The sequence below is a fragment of the Scyliorhinus canicula genome, chromosome 18 (assembly GCF_902713615.1).
Source record: "Scyliorhinus canicula chromosome 18, sScyCan1.1, whole genome shotgun sequence".
Taxonomy (NCBI): domain Eukaryota; kingdom Metazoa; phylum Chordata; class Chondrichthyes; order Carcharhiniformes; family Scyliorhinidae; genus Scyliorhinus; species Scyliorhinus canicula.
The window spans coordinates 67,113,451-67,140,894 of NC_052163.1; the positions used below are offsets into that span (position 1 = coordinate 67,113,451).

At 46.1% G+C, this 27,444-nt stretch overlaps 1 protein-coding gene across 1 annotated transcript in view; it reads right to left on the reverse strand.

Annotated features, from left to right (window-relative positions):
• Nucleotides 1–407: 407 nt before the first annotated feature.
• Nucleotides 408–27,444, reverse strand: part of LOC119952914 (protein HID1-like) — a 208,756-nt gene continuing 181,719 nt past the window's right edge. Inside the window, exons 17-20 of the mRNA XM_038776544.1 lie at nucleotides 8,243–8,326; nucleotides 3,187–3,278; nucleotides 1,857–2,015; nucleotides 408–1,197 (exon numbers count right to left, since the gene is read on the reverse strand). Coding sequence (XP_038632472.1) covers nucleotides 1,134–1,197; nucleotides 1,857–2,015; nucleotides 3,187–3,278; nucleotides 8,243–8,326 — 399 coding nt within the window. The 3' untranslated portion in view covers nucleotides 408–1,133. The remainder of the gene's footprint in view (nucleotides 1,198–1,856; nucleotides 2,016–3,186; nucleotides 3,279–8,242; nucleotides 8,327–27,444) is intronic.

Sequence of the window (27,444 nt, forward strand, 5' to 3'; positions counted from 1 at the left end):
GTTTCGAGCTGATACGCATAATGTGGAGAGGAGAGAATCGAACAAGCAGGAACAGGAGAGGTGGCTGAATGTTTCCTCTGTAAAATAGACGAAAAAAAAGCATTGAGCGAGAGGGTACCTAATAAACGGGGACATAGACATAGAAGATCTGGCACTAAATGAGAGGACTGAAGGAAGGAAAACAACGGGGGTGCCAGAGTTGGCAGATTACAAGGTGCAAACAGGGTTGAAGTCAGCTGGAGGAAGGCATCTGAGGGGCAGCTACAGCAGGTTAGTGGAGTGGCTCTATTAATGATGGGTGCAGTTTGAGGAGATCTATCAAAGGCCTCACTCTGTCAAAGTTTGTAGAGTTCATTTTTAAATTCTGTGGCATATTGCCATGAAACTAAAGCAACTCAGTGACAGCCTGAAGTATAAATAGTTTAATAGCAAACACTCTATACTTAACATCTACATCAGCCAGTGTTAAAAGTGGAGATATTCAACATATAAACAGTAATGATTTAACTGCAATGTCAGATAAACTGAGCAAATCTCAACTGGTTTAGGTGTGGTTAACACAATATAATTCCAATGTTGCAGCCACCAGTCAGACGAGTGAAGTGCACGAATAGTTCTGACATTGAGAAAAATGAAAAGCATGGACAAATTGAGGTGAAATACTGACTAACGGAAAGATTCTGGCCAGAAATTAGATTGGTTTTCTATTATTGCCCCTGCTGTCTCAGACATCAGCTCTGCGCTGGAGTACAATTCTCTCTCACTCAGGGGTATCATCCCACACACTCCCTCTCCGTCAGACAGTACCCATGCACTGGGGTACAATCCCACACACCAATTCTACCTCAGATAGTACACGTGTGTTGGGGTACAATTCTCTCTCACTCAGGGGTATCATCCCACACACTCAGTCATTCAGCAAGTGACTGTGGCGGGTGTGGGGGGCGGGGTTTCTGGCTCGAACAGTGATGGGCTCTGCCTACAATCCTATCAGGCACACTCTGTGGCAGTAGTGGGTGTGAAGAGCGGGTAAGATTGGTTTAGATAAAGAGGTACAGAAACCAGCTGTCAGATTGACAATTAAAATGCAAAGAAATTTGGCCAAGTGTTTTCATTATTTCCAGTTTGGCTCCTTAGACCCGCTGAATTTCAAAGAGCTTCACGTCTGTGTCATACCAGATGGGTGGGTCAACATTCCTGTGGAAACAAACAGAAAGGACACAATGAGTGCAATTCATTCGTGTCACCATATTATAAAAAAAAGAAATAGAGAGACATTGGAGAAGGAACAGAGAAAACTTACAAGGATGATACCAGAAATGTGTGAGTGTAAATATCAGGAAGGATTAGCAGGTTGGGAATCTTCTCTCCTGAAAAATGGAGGCTGAGGGCTGACCAAACAGAGGTTTGTAAAACTATTGAATGTTTTGATAGAGTGGCTAAAGAGAGAATGGTTCCTCTTGTGGGGATGAGCATAACTAGAGGCCGTCAATATAAGATTTGTGAAATCAAATAGGGAATCAGAATCTTCCTGACGCATTGTGGTAAGAATGTGGAACCTGTGCACACAAACGGTTGAAGCAAATGCTACAGATACTTTTAAACAATTGAGGGGGAAGGTGGTTCTAACGTTAAATTTAGATGAGGAAAAGTGGGAGGAGGCTCAAGTGGAACATAAACACCAGCATGAACTGCATGGTCCGAATGGCCTGCTGTTGTGTTTCGTATGTAAACAGTAAACACAAGTTCCAGGAGGACTGGATGTGTAAACTGGATTGCAACGAGTGTCCAGGTGAACATAGTCCGAGAGTTCCACACCATTCCTTTGGAAGACAACACACCAAACAGCTGTTTACCTCAAGTAAATGACTCCCCACATGTACGTGCGGAACCACATGGCTGTACCAGAGTTGGCCTGGTATTTGCGAATGAGAATCGGATGTGGCACAGGGAGTAATCCCACCAATGTGCCATGCTGCAGGAACTTCAGGATCTCCGACTCATCGGTCAGTCCTCTGCATTCAAACAGATCACAATTTTCAAGACTTGTTAATTCTTATTCTTCCCCACACCCGTTGTTTCCCAGCCAGGGCACTGTACCCAGGGTAGTGACATTGCTCCATCAATTGTAAATGTCAAAACTCAGATTGATAATTTTGTGAGGCAAAAGTGTCAAGGATTATGAAATGAAGACAGGCAAATGGAGCCAAAACCATGAATAGATAAAAATATCCCACAAAATAATTCACTGGTTTGGAATTTGTTTAAAAGGCCTTTTAAAAGGAGGAGGGCTCCTTTTCCACACAACTTCCCTTTTAGAGTCACGGCGCATTTGACAATGCAATGGGAATCCATTTTCTTGATGAAATGATCTCTTCTCCGCAGCAGATCACTGGTGTGCAACATGTTAAACCTATATTTTACTGTCTTCAATTCTCACCTCTCCTTGTCCCGAAGCTACTGATACCTCACCCAAGTGTGCCTCTTTGCACAGCGAGTCCAGACAGTGCACAGGGGATGGAGCTTGACTCTTCAAAAATAGGTCGGTTGCCACACGAAGTGTAGCCATCTCCCAGCACCCATGTACAAATGTTCAACTGCAGCGAGGAGGAGGAAGGGCCTGAGCCCACACGTCACACCCCCCACCCCACCCCTCATCATTACAGACAGACATTCATACTGCCTACATTGGGGGCACGGGGTACAGTCTAACCACCCAGATTACTGTCTGATTGGGAAAAAGTTAGCATCAACTGAGTACCAAACCTGGGACCAGGCAGTTTTAAGTTCAGTCTAGTGCTGCCTTGGCCATCAAGCTATCAGATGGGCCATTACATAATCTGGTTCTCTCTTGCCTCTATGCAGTCAAACAATGCTGACTATTGAGTATCCTAGCTGCTAGTTTTCTAGCATTTCATCAAGCTGATTGGCAGAGCTGTTACTAAGCAAAGAGTCACTGTAATACGAGCCATCACCATGGTAACACCAAATCAAATGACAGCCGACAGGTTCAACTGAATTTTGACAAAACGAAAGATTTAGATTTCTTTCCATTATGGAGTAACAACCAGAGACATTCATGCTGCCGCCTCTCGTCAAGCAATGATTTTCTAATTACATCTCTGAGTAGCGTGAGAAGCCAGAGATTGCCATCCTGCAGCCACTATTGTTAGTGCCCATGCTTACTTGTCAATGCAGATCTTCTCCACTTGTGGGACCAGCACCTGCAACAGGCGCATAATTGTTTGTAGGGGGAGTTTGGATTTCCATGATATCACCTGCAGGTTAAAGGTCACACACAGTGAGGGCAGGGTTAGTACCATGCAAGGGCACACGTGCACAAACAATTAAAGAACACAGCAAACTCCAAGGGTTAAACTCTGGGGACAGACAGTCAACAAAGCATCGGCAACAAGGTTAAAGATCATTGGCTCTGATTAAAAACTAACGCCCAGTGACTCAGCATTTCACGGGGTCACACTCTTTCCCTCCACCTCTTGGACCTTTGCTCCAACCCAGCTCAGATTGGAAAATATTTATCCGCTTGTAGTGGGTTACCCCTCAGCACAAAGACATATTAATTCCAACACAAAGTTTAGTTTCATCTATGCAAAAACCTCCTCCACGCTTTCCCAAATACCTGCTTCAGACCCGAAAATAGACCAGTGTAGACCAATGGGAAACTCAGATAGGGATAATTGGAGTCCAGATGGGCAAATTTGCAAATCCAGATTTCTTTAAATTATTAATTCATGAGATATGAGCATCACTGGTTCGGCCAGCATTTATTGTCCATCCCAAATTTCCCTTGAGAGGGTGGTGGTGAACTGCCTTCTTGAACCGCTGCAGTCCATGTGGTGCAAGTCTATGTTAGGGTGAAAGTTCCAGGTTTCTGACCCAGCGATAGTGAAGGAACTGTAACCAAAGAGAAAATGCTGGAAAATCTCAGCAGGTCTGGCAGCATCTATTGGGAGAGAAAAGAGCTAACATTGAGTCCAGATGACCCTTTGTCAAAGCTGGAACAAAGGAACTGTGATATATTTCCAAGTCAGGCATTGAGTGGCTTGGAGGGGAACTTGTGGAGGTGTTCCCATTTGTCTGCTGTCCTTATCCTTCGCAGGTTTGGAAGTTGCGGCCTAAGGAACCTTGGTGAGCTCCTGCAGTGCATCTTGTAGAAGGCACACACGGTTGCCACAGTGTATCAGAGGTGGAGGGAGTGAATGTTTGTGCAAGAGTTGCCAATCAAGTGGGCTGCTTTGCCCGGGATAGTGTTGAGCTTCTGAGTATTGTTGGAGCTGCACTCAGCCAAGCAAGCGGGGAGTATTCCATCACACTCCTGTGCCTTATAGATGGGAGAAAGGGTTTGGAGAGACAGGAGTTGAGTTATTTGCCACAGGATTCCTAGCCTTTGACCTGCTCTTGCAGACACAGTATTTACATGGCTGGTCCAGTTCCGTTTCTGGTCAACAACCACCCCCCGACCCCCAGATGTTGATAGTGGGGAATTCAGTGATGGTAATACTATTGAATGACAATGGTGCAGTGGTTAGCACTGCTGCCTCACAGCGCCCACGTCCCAGGTTCGATCCCGGCTCTGAGTCACTGTCTGTGTGGAGTTTGCACATTCTCCCCGAGTTTACATGGGTTTCGCACCCACAACCCAAAGATGTGCAAGGTAGGTGGATTGGCCATGCTAAATTGCCCCTCATTTGGAAAAAATGAATTGGGTACTTTTTAAATTTAAAAAAAACTATTGAATGACAAGAGAAAATGGTTATAATGTCTCTTGATGGAGACGGGCATTGTCTGGCAATTGTGTGACACGAATATTAATTACCACTTGTCAGTCCAAGCCTAGATGTGTCATAATTCATAGAATTTACAGTGCAGAATGAGGCCATTCGGCCCATCGAGTCGGCACCAGCCTTTGGAAAAAGCAACCCACTTAAGCCCACACCTCCACCCTATCCCCGTAACCCAGTAACCCCACCAAACCTTTTATTTTTGGACACTAAGGGCAATTTAGCCTGGCCAATCCACCTAACCTGCTCATCTTTGGATTGTGGGAGGAAACCCACACAAACAAGGGAATAACGTGGAGACCCGGCACAGACAGTGACCCAAGCCAGGAAGTGAACGTGGGACCCCAGAGCTGTGAAGCAACTGTGCTAACCACTCTGCTACCATACTAGGTCTTGATGCAATTGGACATGAACTGCTTCAGCATCTGAGGAGTCGTGAATTGTGCAATCATCCGCGAACATCCCCACTTCTGACCTTATGATGGAAGAAAGGTCATTGTTGAAGCAGCTGAAGATGGTTGGGCCTTGGACACTACCCTGAGAGACTCCTGCAGTGATGTCCTAAAATGGAGATGTTTGACTTCCAGCCACCACAACCATTTTCCTTTGTGCCAGGTATGACGCAATGGAGAGTTTCATCTTGTTCCACTGTTGATTCCAACATTTTCCAGTTATGTTGAAAGGTGATCAACCGGAAACATTAACTCTGTTTCTTTCACCACAGATGCTGCCAAACCAGTTGAGAATTTCCAGCACTTTCTGTAATTCGCTCAGATTTCCAATATCTGCAGAATTTTGCTGTTGTATTGGGGAGTCAGGGGTTTTACACCCAATGAGTAATTGATTTAGACAATATGTTACCAGGAAAGACAATGTAGTGATATGCATTAATGGGATTATGGGACATTTAAATAGATTTCTGGACAAAGCAGGATTGAGGAAAGTGGTGAGAATGGCCTGGAAATTTCAGTGGGAAGTGAGGGATATGATGAGAAAGTGGAGGGGTGAAGGATATCGGAAGCAGGGATACGGAATATGATGAGGTGGGCAGATGGAGTGGGGGATAGGTGAGGTGGGTAGGTCGGTGGAGGGGAGGGGTCTGGTGAGATAGGTAGGTGGAGGGAAGGGATATAGTGAGGTGAGTAGGTGGAGGGGAGGAATATGGTGAGGTGGATAGGTGGAGGAGGAGAATATAGTGATGTGGGTAGGTAGGGGTGAGGGATTCGGTGAGGTGGGTAGGTGAGGGTTGAGGGATTTGGTGAAGTAGGGTTGAGGGATTTGGTGAAGTGGGGGTGAGGGATTTTGTGAGGTGGGGTGAGGGATTTGGTGAGGTGGAGTGTGGGATTTAGTGAGGTGGAGTGTGAGGGATTTGGTGAGGTGGTGTGGGGGATTTGGTGAGGGATTTGGAGGTGGGCTGAGGGATTTGGTGAGGTGGGCTGAGGGATTTGGAGGTGGGCTGTGGGATTTGGAGGTGGGCTGTGGGATTTGGTGGGGTGGGGCGAGGGATTTGGTGAGGTGGGGCGAGGGATTTGGTGAGGTGGGCTGAGGGATTTGGTGAGGTGGGCTGAGGGATTTGGTGAGGTGGGCTGAGGGATTTGGTGAGGTGGGCTGAGGGATTTGGTGAGGTGGGCTGAGGGATTTGGTGAGGTGGGGATGAGGTGGGCTGAGGGATTTGGTGAGGTCAAGTGGCCTTTACCGACTCTGAAAATGCGCTCTTCCACCTGATGTTCCAGCATTCTTGTTAAGGTAACGTAGTTGCAACAAATAGACAAACAGCCCCAGTGACCACATAAAGCACATATATTAACAACAAACAATATTCCATTCAGAAAAATAGCACTTTCTGGCTTTAACCTGTTCGAGAGAATGTTAAAGAAACAAGGCTCATGCAAACTCCAAGCTTAAACAAGACAGAATAAAGACAGCCACTTGGTCTCTGGTTATTGTCTTCTGTTTTCAGATGTTCCTCTCCTCTCCTGCAGGCTCAGGCTCATGCTGAAGGACAAGTCCATAGCCCTGATAGGTTCCTCTGGGGCTCAGTCTTCATGTACGAGCTTTGATGGTGAATGTCGGCAGGGCACGCCTGTGAGAGTAGCTGACGCAGGTGCTGGGGCCACTGCTGGAGGACAGCAACTAAATTGCTGGATGAATTTTGAGGTCACCTAGAGAGGCTGGGACTTTTTTTGCCTGGTTCGTAGGAGGCTGAGATCTTACAGAGGCCTATCAATTAATGAGGAGAACAGATAAGGTAGGTAGTCGACATCTTTTCCCAAAGGTAGAGGAGTCTAGAACTAGAGAGAATAGGTTTACGGTGAGAGGGGAGAGATACAAGAGACCAGAGGGGAAATTTCTTCACACAGAGGGTGGTGAGCATCTGGAACGGGCTGCCAGAGGCAGTGATAGAGGCGGGTACAATTTTGTCTTTAAAAAGTAGTTAGACAGATACATGGGCAGGGTGGGTATAGAAGGATATGGGCCAAATGCGGGCAAGTGGGACTAGCTTAGTGATAGAAACTGGGCGGCATGGACAAGCTGGGCCAAAGGGTCTGTTTCCATGCTGCAAACATTTATGACTCTATGACCTAGAATATTCCGCTCTGTGAGACAGTTTCACATTGGATACATTTTCGCAGTTATTGTGTAGCGCTCAACCTTCCTCCCCTTTCCATCTTTTCCTTCAATTCAGCTCCACTGGTTCTGGGGCCAGGAATGAACACCACTGAAATCCCATTAAGCACCGCCATTCTTAACCACTAAACACTGTTTCATATGAGGCAAAAATGGATAAGAGTTGAATGCAGCAGAATCACTGGTCACTCACATTCACTGAATGGAGTTGAGTTGTATGGTGCCGCACAAAGCAAAGTAGTCACAGGTTCAATCTGTGAAATGGAGGATTACAGCATGGGAACCAATCAGAGATGTTCCACTTGGTCACCACCCCTGGGCCACTGAGAGGGATAGGAGGAATATGGTGGCTTCTCCAAGATATTCCCTCATGATGGAATAGTCCACCAGTCAGTTGACTACTCACCCAGTCAGAGCTCCAAGTCCAAAGAACAATGCAATACAGCACAGGCACAGGCCCTTCGGCCCTCCAACCCTGTACCGGTCATGATACCTGCCTTTGCCAAAACCCTCATCACCTCCTTGTGCCATATCCACTGCCAACTCATCCAATCAGGGTTCGGTGTCCACTGACTACTCACCCAATCAGGAATCAGCGTCCACTGACTACTCACCCAATCAGGGTTCGATGTCCACTAACTACTCACCCAATCAGGAATCAGCGTCCACTGACTACTCACCCAATCAGGAATCAGCGTCCACTGACTACTCACCCAATCAGGGTTCGATGTCCACTAACTACTCACCCAATCAGGAATCAGCGTCCACTGACTACTCACCCAATCAGGGTTCAATGGCCACTAACTACTCACCCAATCAGGGCTCGGTGTCCACTGACTTGCTGATGAGAGACTAGATGGTTTCCTTCTTCTCTCTGGATTTCGAGGAATTGCCTCCTGTGCATCAGTACAAAATGGATCAAGTTACACAGCAGACAAGACCGTAGGAGAATACATTACAAACATTCCTACAATAAAATGTTTCAAATATAAAGATGTTTCCTAAGATGCCGTATTTTCATAATGATCGATGTCAAGGCCACCGGACAGTAGTGGTTCAGGCACTTTGCCTGGTTCTTCTTTGGCACTGGTATGATAGTGGTCTTGATAATGTACGGTATGATAATCCCAGCCAAGCTCATATTCAAACTCCAGAACCTAGGACTTGGTTCCTCCCTCTGCAATTGGATCCTCGACTTCCTGACCCACAGACCATAATCAGTAAGGATAAACAACGACACCTCCTCCACAATAGTCCTCAATACCGTGTGCCGCAAGGCTGTGTACTTAGTACCCTACTATACTCCTTAGACACATATGACTGTGTGGCAAAATTCGGCTCCAAAGCCACCTTTGCTGATGACACGAACAAGTGGCATGGTGCAACGACAACAATCTCTCCCTCAAAATCAGCAATACTAAAGAACTGGTCATCGACTTCAGGGAGTGAAGTGGTATACACACCCGTGTCTGTAGTAATGGTGCATAGGTGGAGATGGTTCTCAGCTACAAATTCCTGGCTGTACACATCACCAACAATCTGTCCCGGTCCACCCATGTTGATGCTATGACCAAGAAAGCGCAACAGCGCCTATATTTCCTCAGGAAACTAAAGAAATTCAGCATGTCCACATTGACTCTTGACAATTTTTACAGATGCACCATAGAAAGTATCCTATCTGGCTGCACCACAGCCTGGAATGGCAGCTGCTCGGCCCAAGACTGTAAGAAATTACAGAGAGTTGTGAACATAACCATGCCAATCACACAAACCAGCCTCCCATCCATTGACACTCTCTGCACCTCCTGCTGCCTTGGGAAAGCGGGCTGTATAATCAAAGACCCCTCCCATCCTGATTATTCTCTTTTCCAATCTCTTGTATAGGGCAGAAGATATGCAAGTCTGAGAACACGCACCAACAGATTCAAAAACAACTTCTTCCCCGCTATTACCAGACTCCTGAATGGCCCTCCCTATGGACTGAACTGCGCATACTCTTTACTGTGGTAGCACTACACTTCATATGCTTCACTCCATGTCTATGTCTGTGTATTTACATAGTGTATTTATCGTATGTCTTATGTTTTTCATGTATGGAACAATCTGCCTGGACTGCACGCAGGACAATACTTTTCACTGTACCTCAGTATACATGACAATAAATCTAAATCCAAATCCACTATTGTACATGATGTGGAGATGCCGGCGTTGGACTGGGGTGAGCACAGTAAGAAGTCTTACAACACCAGGTTAAAGTCCAACAGGTTTGTTTCAAACACGAGCTTTCGGAGCACGGCTCCTTCTTCAGGTGAAGAAGGAGCCGTGCTCCGAAAGCTCGTGTTTGAAACAAACCTGTTGGACTTTAACCTGGTGTTGTAAGACTTCTTACTGCACTATTGTACAGCGATGGACCTGAATCCATCAGTACTCTACCCAATTGTAATCAGCAATGGACCTGAAACCATCATTACTGTATCCCACTGTAATGCAGCAATGGACCTGAATCTATCAGTACTGTACCACACTGATATAGCGATGGATCTGAATCCATCAGTATTGTACCCCACTGTGATATAGCAATGGACCTCAATCCATCAGTACTCTACCCCATTGTAATCAGCAATGGACCTGAAACCATCAGTACTGTATCCCACTGTAATGCGGCAATGGACCCGAATCCATCAGTACTGTATCCCACTGTAATGCAGCAATGGACCTGAATCTATCAGTGCTGTACCACACTGTGATATAGCGATGGACCTGAATCCATCAGTACTGCATCCTATTGTGACACAGCGATGGACCTGAATCCATCAGTACTGTGTTCCAGTTTGTTTGCAGCTCAAAGTGAGACATCCAGATCCAATTCAAGTTTGGAAGGACTAGTTCTCGAATTACACCTATTGGTGTGTTCTCAGTTCATGTGGGAGGCTTTCAAATATCAGTCGATTAGAATTCAGGACCGGCATGTACTTGTGAGGACGAAAGTTAAGGGTGGTAAGTTTAGAGAACCCTGGATAATGAGGGATATTATGAACCTAGTCAAAACAAAGGAAGCATTTGTAAGGTCTAAAAGGCTTAGGACAGATGAAGCCCTTGAAGAGTATGAAGTAGGAAGGAACTTAAGGTAGGTGTTAGGAAGGCTAAAAGGGACCATGAAATGTCGCTGGCAAACAGGATTAAGGAAAATCCGAAGGTGTTTTATACATATGTAAAGAGCAAGAGGGTAGCCAGAGAAAGGGTTGGTCCTTCAAGGATATTGGAGGGAATCTATGTATGGAACAAGAGGAAATGGGAGATATACTAAATGAATGTTTGGGATACAGATCCTTAGAAAATAGGCGACAGTTTTAGATAGAGGATCTGGATTGGCGCAGGCTTGGAGGGCCGAAGGGCCTGTTCCTGTGCTGTAATTTTTCTTTGTTCTTTTCTTTGAATATTTTGCCTCAGTATTCACCAAAGAGAAGGACTTGGTGGATGAGGAGTATAGGGTAGAGTGTGAAGATATTTGATTCATGTTGATATTTAGAAAGAAGAGGTGTTGGGCATCTTTAAAAGCGATACAGTAGATAATTCCTCAGAGCCTGATGGGATCTACCTCAGAATGCTGAGGGAGGCAAGGGAGGAAATTGCTGGGGCCTTAACAGTAATCTTTGTATCCTCATTGGCTACAGGTGAAGTTCCAGAGGACTGGAGAGTAGCCAATGTTGTTCCATTGTTTAAGAAGAGCAGCAGGGATAATCCAGGAAATTATAGGCCGGTTAGCCTTACGTCAGTGGTGGGGAAATTATTGGAAAAGATTCTTGGAGATAGGATTTACTCACATTTGGAAGCAAATGGACTTATTAGTGATGGACAGCATGGTTTTGTGAAGGGGAGGCCGTGCCTCATTAATTTGATTGAGTTTTTCAAGGAAGTGAAAAAGATTTTTTTTGGAAATGTTTTTTATTGAGTTTTCATATTTTATATCCAACAAATTATTAGAAAAAAAAACACGCAAAAACTAACATGTATATTTACAGGTAAGCATCTTCATAATAACAACTGTGGCCACCCCCTTTAACCGGCATACATATTTTACATTCCCCAATATGGCCGAGGCACATGTTTATAGGCATTTATTTACAATTTGGTTTTGGGCCTTAGCTTGCCATCAGACTGTCTCTTGTGGCTTTGTCCTTCCTTTTTTTTTGGAATAATTTTTATTCAAGTTTTCAACAACAAATTTTATCACAACAGAGAAAAACAGTAACCCCTCCCCTCCAATACAAAAACAATAAATTAACACAAAAAAGAAATAAGTGTAAAACCATGAGAACAAACCCCCATAACGAACCCGTAGCCCCAGCCCCCGCCCCCCCCCCCCGACTACCTTCCCCCGATTTCCGTCCATTTTCCCCTGATTCTTGGCCACCCGACTATTCTTCCTCTTGTTCGTTGGCCACAAACAGGTCCCGGAACAATTGCATGAATGGCTCCCACGTTCTGTGGAAGCCGTCGTCTGACCCTCGAATGGCGAATTTGATTTTCTCCATTTGAAGAGATTCCGAGAGGTCGGACAGCCAGTCTGCAGCTCTGGGTGGTGCTGCTGACCGCCAGCCAAACAGGATTCTATGGCGGGCGATCAGGGAGGCAAAGGCAAGGGCGTCTGCTCTCCTCCCCAGGAATAGATCTGGCTGGTCTGAAACCCCGAAGACCGCCACTATCGGGCATGGCTCCACCCTCACCCTCACTTTGGACATAGCCTCGAAGAAGGCTGTCCAGTACTCCACAAGTCTGGGGCAAGACCAGAACATGTGGGCGTGGTTGGCCGGGCCTCTTTGGCACCGTCCTCCACCTCCGGGAAGAACCTACTCATACGGTTTCTTGTTAAGTGGGCTCTATGTACCACTTTTAGTTGCGTCAGGCTGAGCCTTGCGCACGTGGAGGTGGAGTTGACCCTATGCAGTGCTGCGCTCCAGAGTCCCCACCCTATCTCAATCCCCAGGTCATCCTCCCATTTCTTTCCTGTTGCGTCCAGTACGATGTCGTCCCTTTCTACCAGTCGGTCATACATGTCGCTACAGTTCCCTTTCTCTAGGATACTTGCGTCCAGTAGGTGTTCCAGTAGTGTCTGTCGTGGCGGTTGTGGGTACGTCCTTGTCTCCTTTCGTAAGAAGTTTTTGAGCTGCAGATACCGTAGCTCGTTCCCCCTGGCTAGCCGAAATTTCTGTCAGTTCGTCCAGTGTTGCGATCCTGCCGTCCGTGTCTATAGAATAGAACAGTACAGCACAGAACAGGCCCTTCGGCCCTCAATGTTGTGCCGAGCAATGATCACCCCACTTAAACCCACGTAACCCGTATACCCGTAACCCAACAATCCCCCCATTAACCTTACACTACGGGCAATTTAGCATGGCCAATCCACCTAACCCGCACATCTTTGGACTGTGGGAGGAAACCGGAGCACCCGGAGGAAACCCACGCACACACGGGGAGGACGTGCAGACTCCACACAGACAGTGACCCAGCCGGGAATCGAACCTGGGACCCTGGAGCTGTGAAGCATTGATGCTAACCACCATGCTACCGTGAGGCCTCCGTCCTGCCTCCACCTTTTGAAGGTGACGTCAGTCAGTGCTGGTGTGATCCTATGGTTGTTGCAGATGGGAGCCTTGTTGAACATTTTGGTCAGGCCAAATTGCTGCCGCAGTTGGTTCCAGGATTGGAGGGTGGCTGTCACCACTGGGCTGCTGGAGTATTTTTGGGTGGGGATGGAGTGCTGCCGTGGCGAGGGCCCGGAGGGAGGTCCCCATGCAGGAGGCCTCCTCCGCACGCACCCACTCGGCCTCTGGCTCCTGGATCCATCCCCTTACTCGCTCGGCTGTTGCCGCCCAGTGGCAGAATTTTGTTTTTTGTAGGACCTTCTTTGGGATCCTAACATTATTTTTACCCCCCCCCCCCCTCTATTTGGATCCCCAGGTAGCGGAATTGGTAGTGACAAAGATGATAGATGAGGGAAAGGCAGTAGATGTTGTATACATGGACTTCAGTAAAGTCTTTGACAAGGTACCTCATGGCAGACTGGTACAAAGGGTGAAGTCACATGGGATCAGAGGAGAGCTGGCCTGTTGGATACAGAACTGGCTTGGGCACAGAAGACAGAGAGCAACAATAGAAGGGTGATTTGGAAGAAAATGTGGCTGGTCTGATTAGTAAGTTCGCAGACGACATAAAAATTGGTGGAGTTGCGGATAGTGAAGAGGATTGTCAGTGGATACAGCAGGATATAAACTGGTTGGAGTCTTGGGCGGAGAAATGGCAGATGGAGTTTAATCCGGATAAAAGTGTGAGGTAATGCACTTTGGAAGGTCCAATGTGTGTAGGGATTACACAATAAATGGTAGAACTCTTGCGAGTACTGACAGGCAGAGAGATCTGGGCGTGCATGACCACCGATCACTGAAAGTGGCAACGCATGTGGATAAGGTGGTCAAGAAGGCATACAGCATGCTGGTTTTCATCGGTCAGGGCATTGAATATAAAAATTGGCAAGTCATGTTGCAGCTGTACAGGACCTTAGTTAGGCCTCATTTGGAATATTGTGTACAATTCTGGTCGCCACACTACCAGAAGGATGTGGATGCTTTGGAGGGGGTACAGAAGCAGTTTACTAAGATGTTGCCTGGTATGGAGGGCATAAGTTATGAGGAGAGGTTAGATAAACCCGGTTAGTTCTCACTGGAAAGATGGAGGTTGAAAGGCGACCTGATAGAGGTCTACAAATTATGAGTGGCATGGTCAGAGTGAATAGTCAGATGCTCTTTCCTAGGGTAGGAGAGCCAAGTACTAGGGGACATAGGTTTAAAGTGCGTGGGGAAAAGTCTAGAACAGATGTGCGAGGCAAGTTTTTTTTATACACAGAGGGTGGTACATATATGAAACGTGCTGCCTGGGGAGGTGGTGGGAGCAGGTACGATAGGGCATTTAAGGGGCTTTTAGACAAATATATGAATAGGGTGAGAATGGAGGGACAAGGACTCCGTAAGTGCATACGGTTTTAGTTTAGGCAGGTACCATGGTCGGCGCACTTTGTAGGGCGGAAGGGCCTGTTTCTGTGCTGTATTGTTCTTTGTTTGTTCAAGTTTACGGAGCCAGGTTTACAAATTATAATTTACTAATATTGTTTCCTGTTGTGCCCCAATCTCTCAAAATTAATTCCTGAATGACAGGACTGCAAATTTTTGTACCATTACCTCAGTATGAAAATCTGACACCACAAGTACATTTCACAGAGAACACTGACCAGGGTGAAGTATACTTTCCACCAGCTGATTTACTGCTGCCTGGCATTCACACAACTAAACAGCTTTCTCATTGTAAATCTTTCTACAAAGTTTCCATTGTGATATCTCATAAAGATAACACCATGTACAAAATGATGAAGTGGTAGGATTATTAATGTCAATCCACGCCTTGGTGATACGAAGATTGGTGATGGGGATGGTCAACGGTTGACTGCTGACCGACACCGAGCCCTGAACGATAGAAGTGGCAGGATTACTAATGTGTCCACATCTTTGTGATACAACAATTAATGATGGGGATGGGCAACAGTTGACTGTCTCAATACTGGGTATTAAACGATGGCCCCTGTACCGTGCAGACACTCAGGAAGACGTCGAACCCTGAATTGGTGATTTACAATCAAGAGTATGAAGCATTCCTCCCTCAAACATATTCAGCCCCCTTGCGGCTGCTCGGCCATTCACTTTGATCCTGGTTGGTCTGTATCTAAACTCGGTATCTGCCTTTGTTGCATAACCCTGATACTCTCGCCCAACACTAATCTGTCAGTCAGTCTTGATAGACCCAACTGACCTTCAGAGTTCACCCACTTTTGTGGGCGAGTGTTTGAGATTTCCACTGTCTGTTATATGGAAGAAATGCTTCTTGACATTGCCCTGAAAGGCCAAGATCTAATTTGAAAGTTGAGTTTAAAATGCTGATATCTAGTTAGTGAATGAGGAAACTACAAAATCAATTGTTGCCCAGGTTTAAATTTATTCACAGTGAAACATTACAAATGTATCGCCCCAAACTCTACAATACACCACTATTATCAATAAGTCTCTTCTTTCTATGCTCAAGTTAATTATTGAATGAGTGCCCTTCCCCTCTATATCCTTGATTTTTACAACTAACAATGCTCGCTTGATTTGGTCTGGCCTACCAGAGGAAGAGTTTCTCTCCATCTACTCTGTTGAATCATAGAATCCCTTCAGTGCTGAAGGAGGCCTTTCAGCCCATCGAGTCTGCACTGACCCTCTGAAAGACAACCCTACCTGACCCCCCCCCCCCCCCCCCAACCCCATAACCCCATCTAACTCGCACATCCCTGGACAATAAGGGGCAATTGTAGCTTGGCCAATTGACCTAACCTGCACATCTTTGGACTGTGGAAGGAAACCGGAGCACCCGGAGGAAACCCAAGGCCAGATTTTAACCTGGGATACAGCAGTGCTAACCACTGTGCTGCCTTTCAACACATTTGTGTGGCCGAATGGCCACCTAAGATGGTGTCCAGCATAGGATGCTGGGAAATTTAGCAAAGTAAAGGACAAGCAGGCTGCAGTTTAAAGAAATATTGATGAGCAAGCTGCAGGCTAGATTGCAATACGCAGGTGAAAGGCCATCTCCAGGAACAATATAACTGTCCAGTCAATCACACTTGTTTACCAGACACAGCAGCACCTAAACTCCTTATTTGGAAGGGCCTTCCCTGCCCCAACACTTACAGGCATGGCCACTGAGTACCCACCCCGAAATCAATGTGGCAGCTCCTGATTGGACTTGATCGATCAGGGTTATCGAGCCCTGATAAATTGATTGGCAATAACCCAGAGACTGCCTAAAAGGGGCGCGAGATCCCTGAAGGTAAAATATGCTGCACCACCATAGAATCTCTCGCTGCAGTAGCAACGAAACAACCGTGATCTTCACCGGCCAACACGAGGAGGACCATCGCAAGGAAGATCAGAGACAGAGCAGACCAAGGACCGGACATTGAGGACTACAGGGTTCAGCACACAGTTAAAAGCCAATATCTGTCTGGTGCTTGCTAGTCACTCTAAAGTTAAGGTCTAGTACTTTAGTATTCTGTAAAATAATCTGTGTTATATAGAACATAGAACAGTACAGCACAGAACAGGCCCTTCGGCCCTCGATGTTGTGCCGAGCAATGATCACCCTACTCAAACCCATGTATCCACCCTATACCCGTAACCCAACAACCTCCCCTTAACCTTACTTTTTAGGCCACTACGGGCAATTTATCATGGCCAATCCACCTAACCCACACATCTTTGGACTGTGGGAGGAAACCGGAGCACCCGGAGAAAACCCACGCACACACGGGGAGGACGTGCAGACTCCACACAGACAGTGACCCAGCCGGGAATCGAACCTGGGACCCTGGAGCTGTGAAGCATTTATGCTAACCACCATGCTACCGTGCTGCCCCTATGGTGTGACTGATTAACTGTAACATTATGTGAGTGTGAATAAATACTATTTGATGAAACAAAGTTGGTTCACGGTAATTTGTCCACCACATACAGGTTAAAGACACACTGTGGAAGCAACATTTGTCATATCAAATCTTTTAAACTCAAGGGAATACAAGCTAAATTTCTCCAACCTGTCCTCATAATTTATTCCTTTCTATCCACTGAACTAGCCAAGTAGTTTGTACTCTTCATGTAAAAGGGAGTACAGGATTGGACTCCCAAGTGTGTGCACGGTAGAGGAGGCATTTTTAAAAACCCAGTACCAGGATGTTGTGAGACGGTCAACCGTTGACCATCCCCAATCTTCGTATCACCAAGGTGTGGGCTGACATTAACAAATAACAAAGAAAAGTACACCTGAGGAAGGAGCAGTGCTCCAAAAGCTATTGATTTGAAACAAACCTGTTGAACTTTAACCTGATGTTGTAAGACTTCTTACTAAAGTAAAGTACAGCACAGGAACAGGCCCTTCGGCCCTCCAATCCTGCGTGGAACATGCTGCCCGTCTAAACTAGAATTTTCCAAACTTCCGGGGTCCGTATCCCTCTATTCCCATTCTATTCTTGTATTTGTCAAAATGCCCCTTAAATGTCACATCGTCCCTGCTTCCACCACCTCCTCCGACAGCGAATTCCAGGGACCCACTACACTCTGTTTAAAAAACTTACATCTCCTCTAAACTTTGCCCCTCCCACCTGAAACATATGTCCCTAAATAATTGGCCCCTCCACCCTGGGAAAAAGCTTCCGGTTATCCACTCTTGTCCACTCCCTTCATTATTTTGTAGACTTCGATCACATCGCCCTCAACCTCCGTCGCTCCAGTGAGAACAAACCAAGTTTATCCAACCTCTCCTCATAGCTAATGACCTCCATACCAGGCACCATCCTGATAAACCTCCTCTGCACCCTCCTGAAAGCCTCCACATCCTTCTGGTATGTGGCAACCAGAATTCTATTCTGCAGCATGACTTGCCAATTTTTATATTCAATGCCCCGGCCGATGAGGCAAGCATGCCCTATGCCTTCTTGACTACCTTCTCCACCTGCATTGCCACTTTTAGTGACCTGTGGGCCTGTACACCCAGACCCCTCTGCCTGTCAATACTCTTAAGGATTCTACCATTCACTGTATATTTCCCACCTGTATTAGACCTTCCAAAATGCATCACCTCACATTTGTCCCGATTAAACTCCGTCTGCCATCTCTCTGCCCAAGTCTCCAACCGATCTATATCCTGCTGTATCCTCTGACAGTCCTCATCGCTATCTGCAATCCACCAACCTTTGTGTCCTCCGTAAACCAATTACATTTTCCTACAAATCATTTATACATTACAAACAGCAACGGTCCCAGCACTGATCCCTACAGCCCTCCATGCATAAAAGCACCCTTCCACTGCTACCCTCTGTCTTCTATCCATCGAGCTAGTTCTGTATCCATCTTGCCAGCTCGCCTCTGATCCCGTGTGACTTCACCTTTAGCACCAGTCTGCCATGAGGGACCTTGTCAAAGGTCTCACTGAAGTCCATTTAGACAACATCCACTGCCTGACCTTCAATCATTTTCGTCACTTCCTCGAAAAACTCAATTATGTTTGTGAGACATGGCCTCATCATCACAAAACCATACAGTCTCTTGCTAATATGTCCACTTGCTTCCAACTGGGAGTAAATCCTGTTTTGAAGAATTCTTTCCAATAATTTCCCTACCACTGACGTAAGGCTCACTGGCCTGTAATTTCTTGGATTATCCTTGCTACCCTTCTTAAACAAAGGAACAACACAGGCTATTCTCCAGTCCTCTGGAACCTCACCTGTAGCCAGTGAGGATGCAAAGATTTCTGTCAAGGCCCCAGCAATTAATTTCTTCTCTTGCCTGCCTCAGTATTCTGGGGTGGATCCCATTAGGCCCTGGGGACTTATCTACCTTAATGTTTTCAAGACGCCCAACATCTCTTTTTTGATCTCAATGTGACTCAGACTATCTACACACCTTTCCCCAGACTCAACATCCAACAAGTCGGGGCAGCACGGTAGCATGGTGGTTAGCATCAATGTTTCACAGCTCCAGGGTCCCAGGTTCGATTCCTGGCTGGGGCACTGTCTGTGCGGAGTCTGCACGTCCTCCCCGTGTGTGCGTGGGTTTCCTCCGGGTGCTCCGGTTTCCTCCCACAGTCCAAAGATGTGCGGGTTAGGTGGATTGGCCAGGCTAAATTGCCCTTAGTGTCCTAAAAAATAATGTTAATGGGGGTTGTTGGGTTACTGGTATAGGATGGATACGTGGGCTTGAGTAGGGTGATCATTGCTCGGCACAATATTGAGGGCCGAAGGGCCTGTTCTGTGCTGTACTGTTCTAAGTCCTTCTCTTTGGCGGATACAGATGCCAAGTACTCATTTAGTACCTCGGCCATTTCCTCTGGTTTCACGCATAGATTCCCTCCCCCTTCAGTGGGCCAACCCTTTCCCTGACTACCCTCTTTCCTTTTATATACATATAAAAATTGGGATTTTCCTTAATCCTGTTTGCCAATGACTTTTTGTGACCCCTTTTAGCCCTCCTGACTCCCTGCTTAAGTTCCTTCCTACTTTCCTTATATTCCTCACAGGCTTTGTCTGTTCCCAGTCTTCTAGCTCTTACAAATGCTACCTTTTTCTTTTTGCTGAGGCTCACAATATCTCACGTTATCCAAGGATCCTGAAACTTGCCATATTTTTCCTTCAGCCTCACAGGAATATGCCGGTCCTGAATTCCTATCAACGGACATTTGAAAGACTCCCATGTCAGATGGTGATTTACCCTCAAACATCCGCCCCGATCTAGATTCTTCAGTTCCTGCCTAATATTGTTACAATTAGCCTTCCCCCAATTTTGCACCTTCACCCAAGGTCCACCAGTACCTTAAAATTTACTGAAATGTGGTTACTGTTCCTGAAATGCTCCCCGACTGAAACTTTTACCACCTGGCTGGGCCCATTCCCCAATACCAGGTGCAGTACAGCCCCCTCCCTAGTGGTCTATCTACATGTTGTTTCAAGAAGCCCTCCTGCATGCTCCTTACAAACTCTGCCCCCATCCAAGCCCCGAGCACTAAGTGAGTCCCAGTCAATATTGGGGAAGTTAAAATCGCCCACCACAACAACCCTGTTGCCTTTACACCTGTCCAAAATCTGCCTCCCATCTGCTCCTCTATCTCGCACTGGCTGTTGGGAGGCCTGTAGTAAACCCGCCACTTCCATCATTTTGTACAGGGTGTATCTTTATGAGATATCACAATGGAAACTTTGTAGAAAGATTTACAATGAGAAAGCTGTTTAATTGTGTGAATGCCAGGCAGCAGTAAATCAGCTGGTGGAAAGTATACTTCACCCTGGTCAGTGTTCTCAGTGAAATGTACTTGTGGTGTCAGATTTCCATTTGATGCTCCTGCCAACCAATTTCCTCTTGATTAATTAGCATTTGAGTCCCATTTTTCACTTTAGGCAACTGTAATCTGTACCCATTTACACAAACACTTTTTGGAAAGGTGCCACATTATCTTCCCCAACTGTAGTTGGTGGATTAGTCCCACTGACATCTTACAGCAATACAATAATCTCACATTGGTCCGGAGAACAGCAGCTCAATTCAGCATTCTGTTAATTCTCATTAAACTGCCTCGTCACAGTTGGCACTGGAGGTAACTAACTGCACTCTGTGACATACAAATCAAGTCCTGAATAAAGTAATGTGGTCGTGACCCATGAAATAGACAGTCAAGACAGACAACAGACAATATCAAATATTTACGACTAAATCCAAGAGTGAATTCAGGAGACATCTCTTTACTGTTATGGGCCAGGGTTTAGAGAACCCCAAAGTGTATCATGGTGTTCACCTCACCCACAACTTTTAATAGATTGTGGTATGGGGAGCACACGGCTCACTCTACCGGTATGGTACAGCAGAAATGGAAAAGTAATTTTGTAAGCAAAACAATGTTTATTCTATGAATTCTAGTTAATCTTTTTAAAACAAACAGTGAACTTCTTAGCAACCATTAATTCAAATACAACCCCCAAAGAATCCAACATTAAGTAATCCTTTAAGCTTTCCTTTTAACATCCATAAGATTTAAAACACCTTTTACCAGAAGTACATTAGGTTTACATTCACTACTGAGAACATTTATAATTCTGAATTCACCAAATGATCAAGAGATAGTCTTTTCATGGCAGAGAGATCAACAATACAGCTGCTGTGCCTGGCTTCAGCTCCCACATTGAAAACGAAACAAAAACACACCCTGCAGCAAACAGCCTAAAACGGAAGTAAAAAGCTGACAGACAGCCCAGCTCCACCCACTCTCTGACATCACTGCAGTACACAGACCATAGAACATACAGTGCAGGAGGCCATTCGGCCCATCGAGTCTGCACGGACCCACTTAAGCCCTCACTTCCACCCTATCCCCGTAACCCACCCAACCATTTGGACACTAAGGGCAATTTAGCATGGGCAATCCACCTAACCTGCACGTCTTTGGACTGTGGGAGGAAACCAGAGCACGTGGGAGGAAACCCACGCAGACACGGGGAGGACGTACAGACTCCGCACAGACAGTGACCCAAGCCAGGAATCAAACCTGGTACCCTGGCACTGTGAAGCAACTGTGCTAACCACTGTGCTACCGTGCCGCCCTCTGCCGTATAAACACTGGTACAGATGAATTGGACCTGAAGGCTTGTGCTATAAATAATTACTTTTCGACTCGGCCCAGACTAGTTGCACAGGTAAATCTCGAATTTAATACCAATTTATTGGAAATGTCGGTTTTGGCGAATGTAGAGTTAGTTTGCTTTATTTTTTCAGTTGATTAGACTACAGCGTTCCCTCGCAGAAATTATTTTACTTAATCATTTGCTGGTTCCTCTTAGTTTTTCTGTATGGTCCTGCACCGTGAAATAATTTCATCATTTTGTTTGACCACATCACTGTCCTAATTATTTTATTACAATTCTGAAGGTGAACTACACAAGACTAGTTGTAAGGAAACCTTTTTTACAGATTGAAGTTGGCCTCGACCCATTTTGCAAAAACAGGATTTACCTGCGAGCTGCAATCAAAGTATTTCAGAATGAGAGACAACATTGTGTTTTTGCTCCTCACCGCTACTTAGGCTACACCATGAGTCAGAATCACTAAGGGAGCTGGTAGTCTGAGCTGTAGAGTCGCAGAGAGAGCTGGTAGCTCTGATCTGAAGAGTCGCAGGGAGGGCTGGAGAGTGGCAGAGAGAGCTCTGATCTGAAGAGTTGCAGAGTTGGAGAGTCGCAGACAGAGATGGGATCTCTAAGCTGAAGAGTTGCAGAGTGAGCTGATCTGAAGAGTCGCAGAAGAGTTGGTGATTGGGCATGCGCAGTTAGCACCGGTGCCATCTTTGTTTGGTCCAATAGTGTCCGCCGCCACCTCCTCTGCCGGCACCCGATCCTCTGCCAGGAAGTCGCGGAGCATCTCCCCGTGGAATTGCCGCCGCCACCTCCTCTGCCGGCACCCGATCCTCTGCCAGGAAGTCGCGGAGCATCTCCCCGTGGAATTGCCGCCACCACATCCTCTGCTGGCACCCAATCTTTGATCAGGAAGTCAGGAGCATCTCCCCATGGAATGGCTGGCACCACCCACTCCGCCGGCGCCCGATCAAAATGGCTGCCACCACCTTCCGATTTCGGCCCTGTGGCCCACGTGACACCGACATCATGCCAGTGTCGTGCTCCCGACCACCAATCAGGGACAACCTCAGCCCCAGTGAAGACCAATCAGGGCTTGCAGTGCAATTTAAACATACTAATAAGGTTATAACCAGTGACGTCACAGGTATATGAACACAAACAGCTTTCTCTCTTTTCCCTTGGGAACAGCAAAAGAAATGTAACTGTTCCGCACATTTAGGTGCTGAATAAAGCCATTGAAATTTAACATCCAGACTCGCATCTCTGTGGAAACAAAGAGATCTAAGAGTTGGTGAGTGGCAGAGAGAGCTTGTACCTCTGAAGTGAAGGGTCACAGAGATTGTTGACAGAGCTCTTTCTGTTCAGGCTGGAAGCTGTGGCAACAATGAGGAGTGTTGGACATTGATGTGGGTGTTGTTGACAAGGCCAGCAACTGTTGGCAGTCTCTAATTGCCCTTGGGAAGATTGTAGTGAGCTGCTTTTTTGAACTGTTGCAGTGTGTGATGAAGGTAGAGGTAGGGAGCTCCCAATTTTAACCAAATGACAGTGAAGGAACGGTGATAAAGTTTCAAGTCAGGATAGTGTGTTGCTCAGAGGAGAACAGCCAGGTGGTGTGCCCATGTGTCTGCTGCCCTTGTCCATCTAGATGGTAGGGGTTGCTGTTTTGGAACGCACTGAAGGGTCCTTGGCGAGATGTGGCAGTGCATCGTATAGATGATGCACACTGCTGCTACTGTACGTCAGTAATGGAAGGGGAGAATGTTTAAGGTGGTAGATAGGATGCTGATCAAGTGGGTTGCTTTGTTCGGATGGTATCGAGTTTCTGGAGAGTTGTTGGAATTGCACTTACCCAGGCAAGTGAAGTGTATTCAATCACACTCCTCCTGACCTGTGCCTTGTCAGCTGAAGTCAACACTGTAGTCTATGTAAAGGTGAAGTCGCCCTCCTCCCAGATGACCATAGGCTGCTTTTCCCTTTGAGGGGGAGAGCTGACTTGTGGTGATTTAACCTGAGGATCACTACACCTCAGGCAAGGGTCAATGTTGAGAAGGCGGGCCTTCATGAATAGTCCTTGTCTGGACCAAGACTGTAACAAAGTCTGGAGTGCACTGGTTTTGGCAGAACCCAAACTGAGCATCAGTAAACAGGCTATTGCCAAGTAAGTGCCATTTGATAGCGCTGCAAATGACACCTTCTATCACTTCACTGATGATTGAGAGTAGGCTATGTTGTGCTGATTGGGCGAGTTGGATTTGTCCAGCTTTTTGTGGACAGGACACATTTGGGAATTTCTTTACATTGTCAGGCAGATGTCAATATTGTAGCTGTACAGGGAACAGCTTGGCTAGAGGTACAATTAGGTCTCCAGCACAAGTCTTCAGCACTACAGCTAGGAGGTTGTTGAGACCCATAGCTTTTGGGATCACACAATCCACAATGATACTCCCGAGCAGCACTGAGGGAGTGCTGCACTGTCGGAAATGCCGTCTTTTGGACGAGACATTAACCCCATTTTCTGCCTGCCTTCTTGGGTGGCTATTGAGGAACCCTTGGGACTATTTCAGAAAAGTACAGGAGTTATCTGCAGTATCTTAGTCAATATTTATCCCTCAATCATATTACTAACATGATTTCTGGTCGTTATCACATTGGGTGTTTGGAAGAGTTGCTACGTGCAAATTGGCTCTCACAGTCATAGTAAATTGGCTGTAAATTGGCTTTGGGACATTCTAAAATCGTGAAAGGTGCTTTCTAAATGGATGTTCTTTCTTGCACTCTCTCTTTTCCCCCCATCCTCACCACAGTTATAGATCGGAAAGGAGAGAGTCCCATTCAGAAGCTATAAAGCAATATATTCCTGAGGTAATACAATGTTACAAATGTAAAATATTACATAGAGATAATGAGACACCATATATCAAAGTTTGAAGAGTTCCCACGTTTAGATTGAGAATAGTCAGACACTTCTCACCAATCAGTTCACAGGCTTGAAACATTCCACTCAAATAAATATATTGACCCCCTTTCTACATCTGGACCTCCAAATGCCCAGATTCAAGCTGGTAAATAATTCACCTATGCCCACCCCATGCAGCCACTTTCCATTGGCTACTCAATATTGGTGGAAATCACAGCTGTGCATGATCTTGTTCCAATTTTCCACCAGCTACTCAGCATCTAATCCAAGCTGACATTTTAGCGCTGTGTTGAGGGAGTTCTGCACTGTCAGAGGGCCCACTTCTCCTCTCAGGATCTCAAGGCACGATTTGAATGTCAGGGTGCGAGTTCTTTCTGATATCCTGGTCAATACTTCTCCCTCAACCAACATCACCAAAATAGATGACCTGGTCATTTATCACATTACTGTTTGTGGGAGCTTGCTATGCACAAACTGTCTGATGCATTTACAACTTACAACAGTAATTACACTTCAAAAAACGTTATGTCATTGGCTGTCAAGGTTTTTGGAATATCATGAGGATGCCAAAGTTGCTGTATAAATGAAACAATGTCATGAGGATGCCAAAGTTGCTGTATAAATGAAACAATGTCATGAGGATGCCAAAGTTGCTATGTAAATAAAGTCTCTTTCTTTATTACGGCAGCGGAAATCACATGCAACGGAATGGCCAGTAGAAAACAACATGAGGTGAACAACTGAATCTTTTTTGTGTAGTAAAAGGCTCAGATCAAGGTGGGGAGACCACATGCGCAGCATCCAACTCTTAAAGGTTCAATATTCAACATTACTTTTCAAGACTGATAGTGGAGGGATAAGCAGTGAGGTAACAAAAGGCACCACAACTGCCAGCAAGTTAACTTATGAGGAAAGGGTTAGAGATGCTGGGCTGGAACGTTTGGGGTACGTTGAAGTTCAAAATCAGAAAAGGAACCAACAAAAATCAACACAAGCAAAATGCCTGTGGTTTGAAATTCAGGCAAGGGAAGCTGTAAATTCATTCAGCAAATTACTGTCTGTGGAATAGAGTTCAGACCTAAGGAACAGAGGTAAAGTAGAGAAATGTCGGAACGCCAGAGGACATTTTCACCCAAAATGTAAGTCAGCCACAAAATAGGTTATCAGGGAAAGGTAGAAAAATTATCATGGAATAAGATATGTTTCTGGAGAGAGAAGGGATCGAGGGAATGGACTGGATATACCATGAGACGGAATTGGGGGATAGAGTGAGGAGAGAGGAGGAGTTGAAGGTTAGAATAAGGAGGGCTTGGGAGAGAGTGAGGAGGGCTTGGGGGAGAGAGTGAGGAGGGCTTGGGGGAGAGAGTGAGGAGGGCTTGGGGGAGAGAGTGAGGAGGGCTTGGGGGAGAGAGTGAGGAGGGATCGGGGATAGAATGAGGGGGGATCGGGGATAGAATGAGGAGGGATCGGGGGATCGAGTGAGGAGAGATTGGGGATCGAGTGAGGAGAGATTGGGGATCGAGTGAGGAGGGATTGGGGATCGAGTGAAGAGGGACTGGTGATCGAGTGAGGAGGGACTGGTGATCGAGTGAGGAGGGACTGGGGATCGAGTGAGGAGGGGGTGGGGATCGAGTGAGGAGGGGGTGGGGATCGAGTGAGGGATTGGGGATCAAGCGAGGGAATGTGGATTGAGTGAGGATAGATTGGGGATCGAATGAGGAGAGATTGGGATCGACTGAGGAGAGATTGGGGATCGAGTGAGGATAGATTGGGGATCGAGTGAAGAGCGATTGGGGATCGAGTGAGGAACGATTGGGGATCGAGTGAGGAGGGATTGGGGGTCGAGTGAGGAGGGATTGGGGATCGAGTGAGGAGGGATTGGGGATCGAGTGAGGAGGAGTTGCTGTACGAAAGTGGATTTGTTTCATTTCAGCTATTGGTTCACACCTGTGGTTTTGATGTAATTGGGTAAATTAAGGAATTATTTGCAAATCTTTAAATATAATCTCTTCAAGCAAATCTTAAAATGTTCTAAGGCTTTGAAATTTAAAAAATTGAATTGAATGCACAATCTAGATATTATTAAAATTTTTGAGATGTCCTGTTGTCAGAGTGAACAGCACAAAGCGTGATGGGAACACCTACTGTTCCTATGAAGTGGTAACACTGGTGCCTGCTACTCCCAGCACTGCAGCATTGCGCCCCGCCATTCAGCTCTGCCCATTTTAAACCCATCAGTTTATGCATTTTTTAAAAATTGATTCGTGGAATGTGGGTGGCATTTATTATCCATCCCCAATTAATAATAATAATCGCTTATTGTCACAAGTAGACTTCAATGAAGTTGCTCTGAAAGGCCCCTAGTCGCCACATTCCGTCGCCTGTTCGGGGAGGCTGGTACGGGAATTGAATTCGACCTGCTGGCCTTGTTCTGCCTTACAATCCAGCAGTTTAGCCCACTGTGCTAAACCAGCTCCTGGTGGAGGTGAGCCACCTTCAAACAGAGTGCATTGCTGTGGGTCAGGACTCGTGTGTAGGACATGATGAACTAGATGGGTTTTACGACAATCCGGTAGTTTCATGATCATTTTATTCCTTATTAATTAATGAATTGAAGTTGCAGTGCCATGCCAGGTGGGATTTCAACTCTCATCCCCAGAGGCATGAGTCCCGGTCTGTACTACAATCCCAGTAACATAACCACTATGCTACAGATTTGCCTGTATTATAGAAACTGAACTTTGGGCTTCAGGCCATAGGGGATAAATATATATATTTTTTATAAATTTAAAGTACCTAATTTGTTTTTCCCAATTAAGGGGCAATTTAGCTTGGCCAATCCA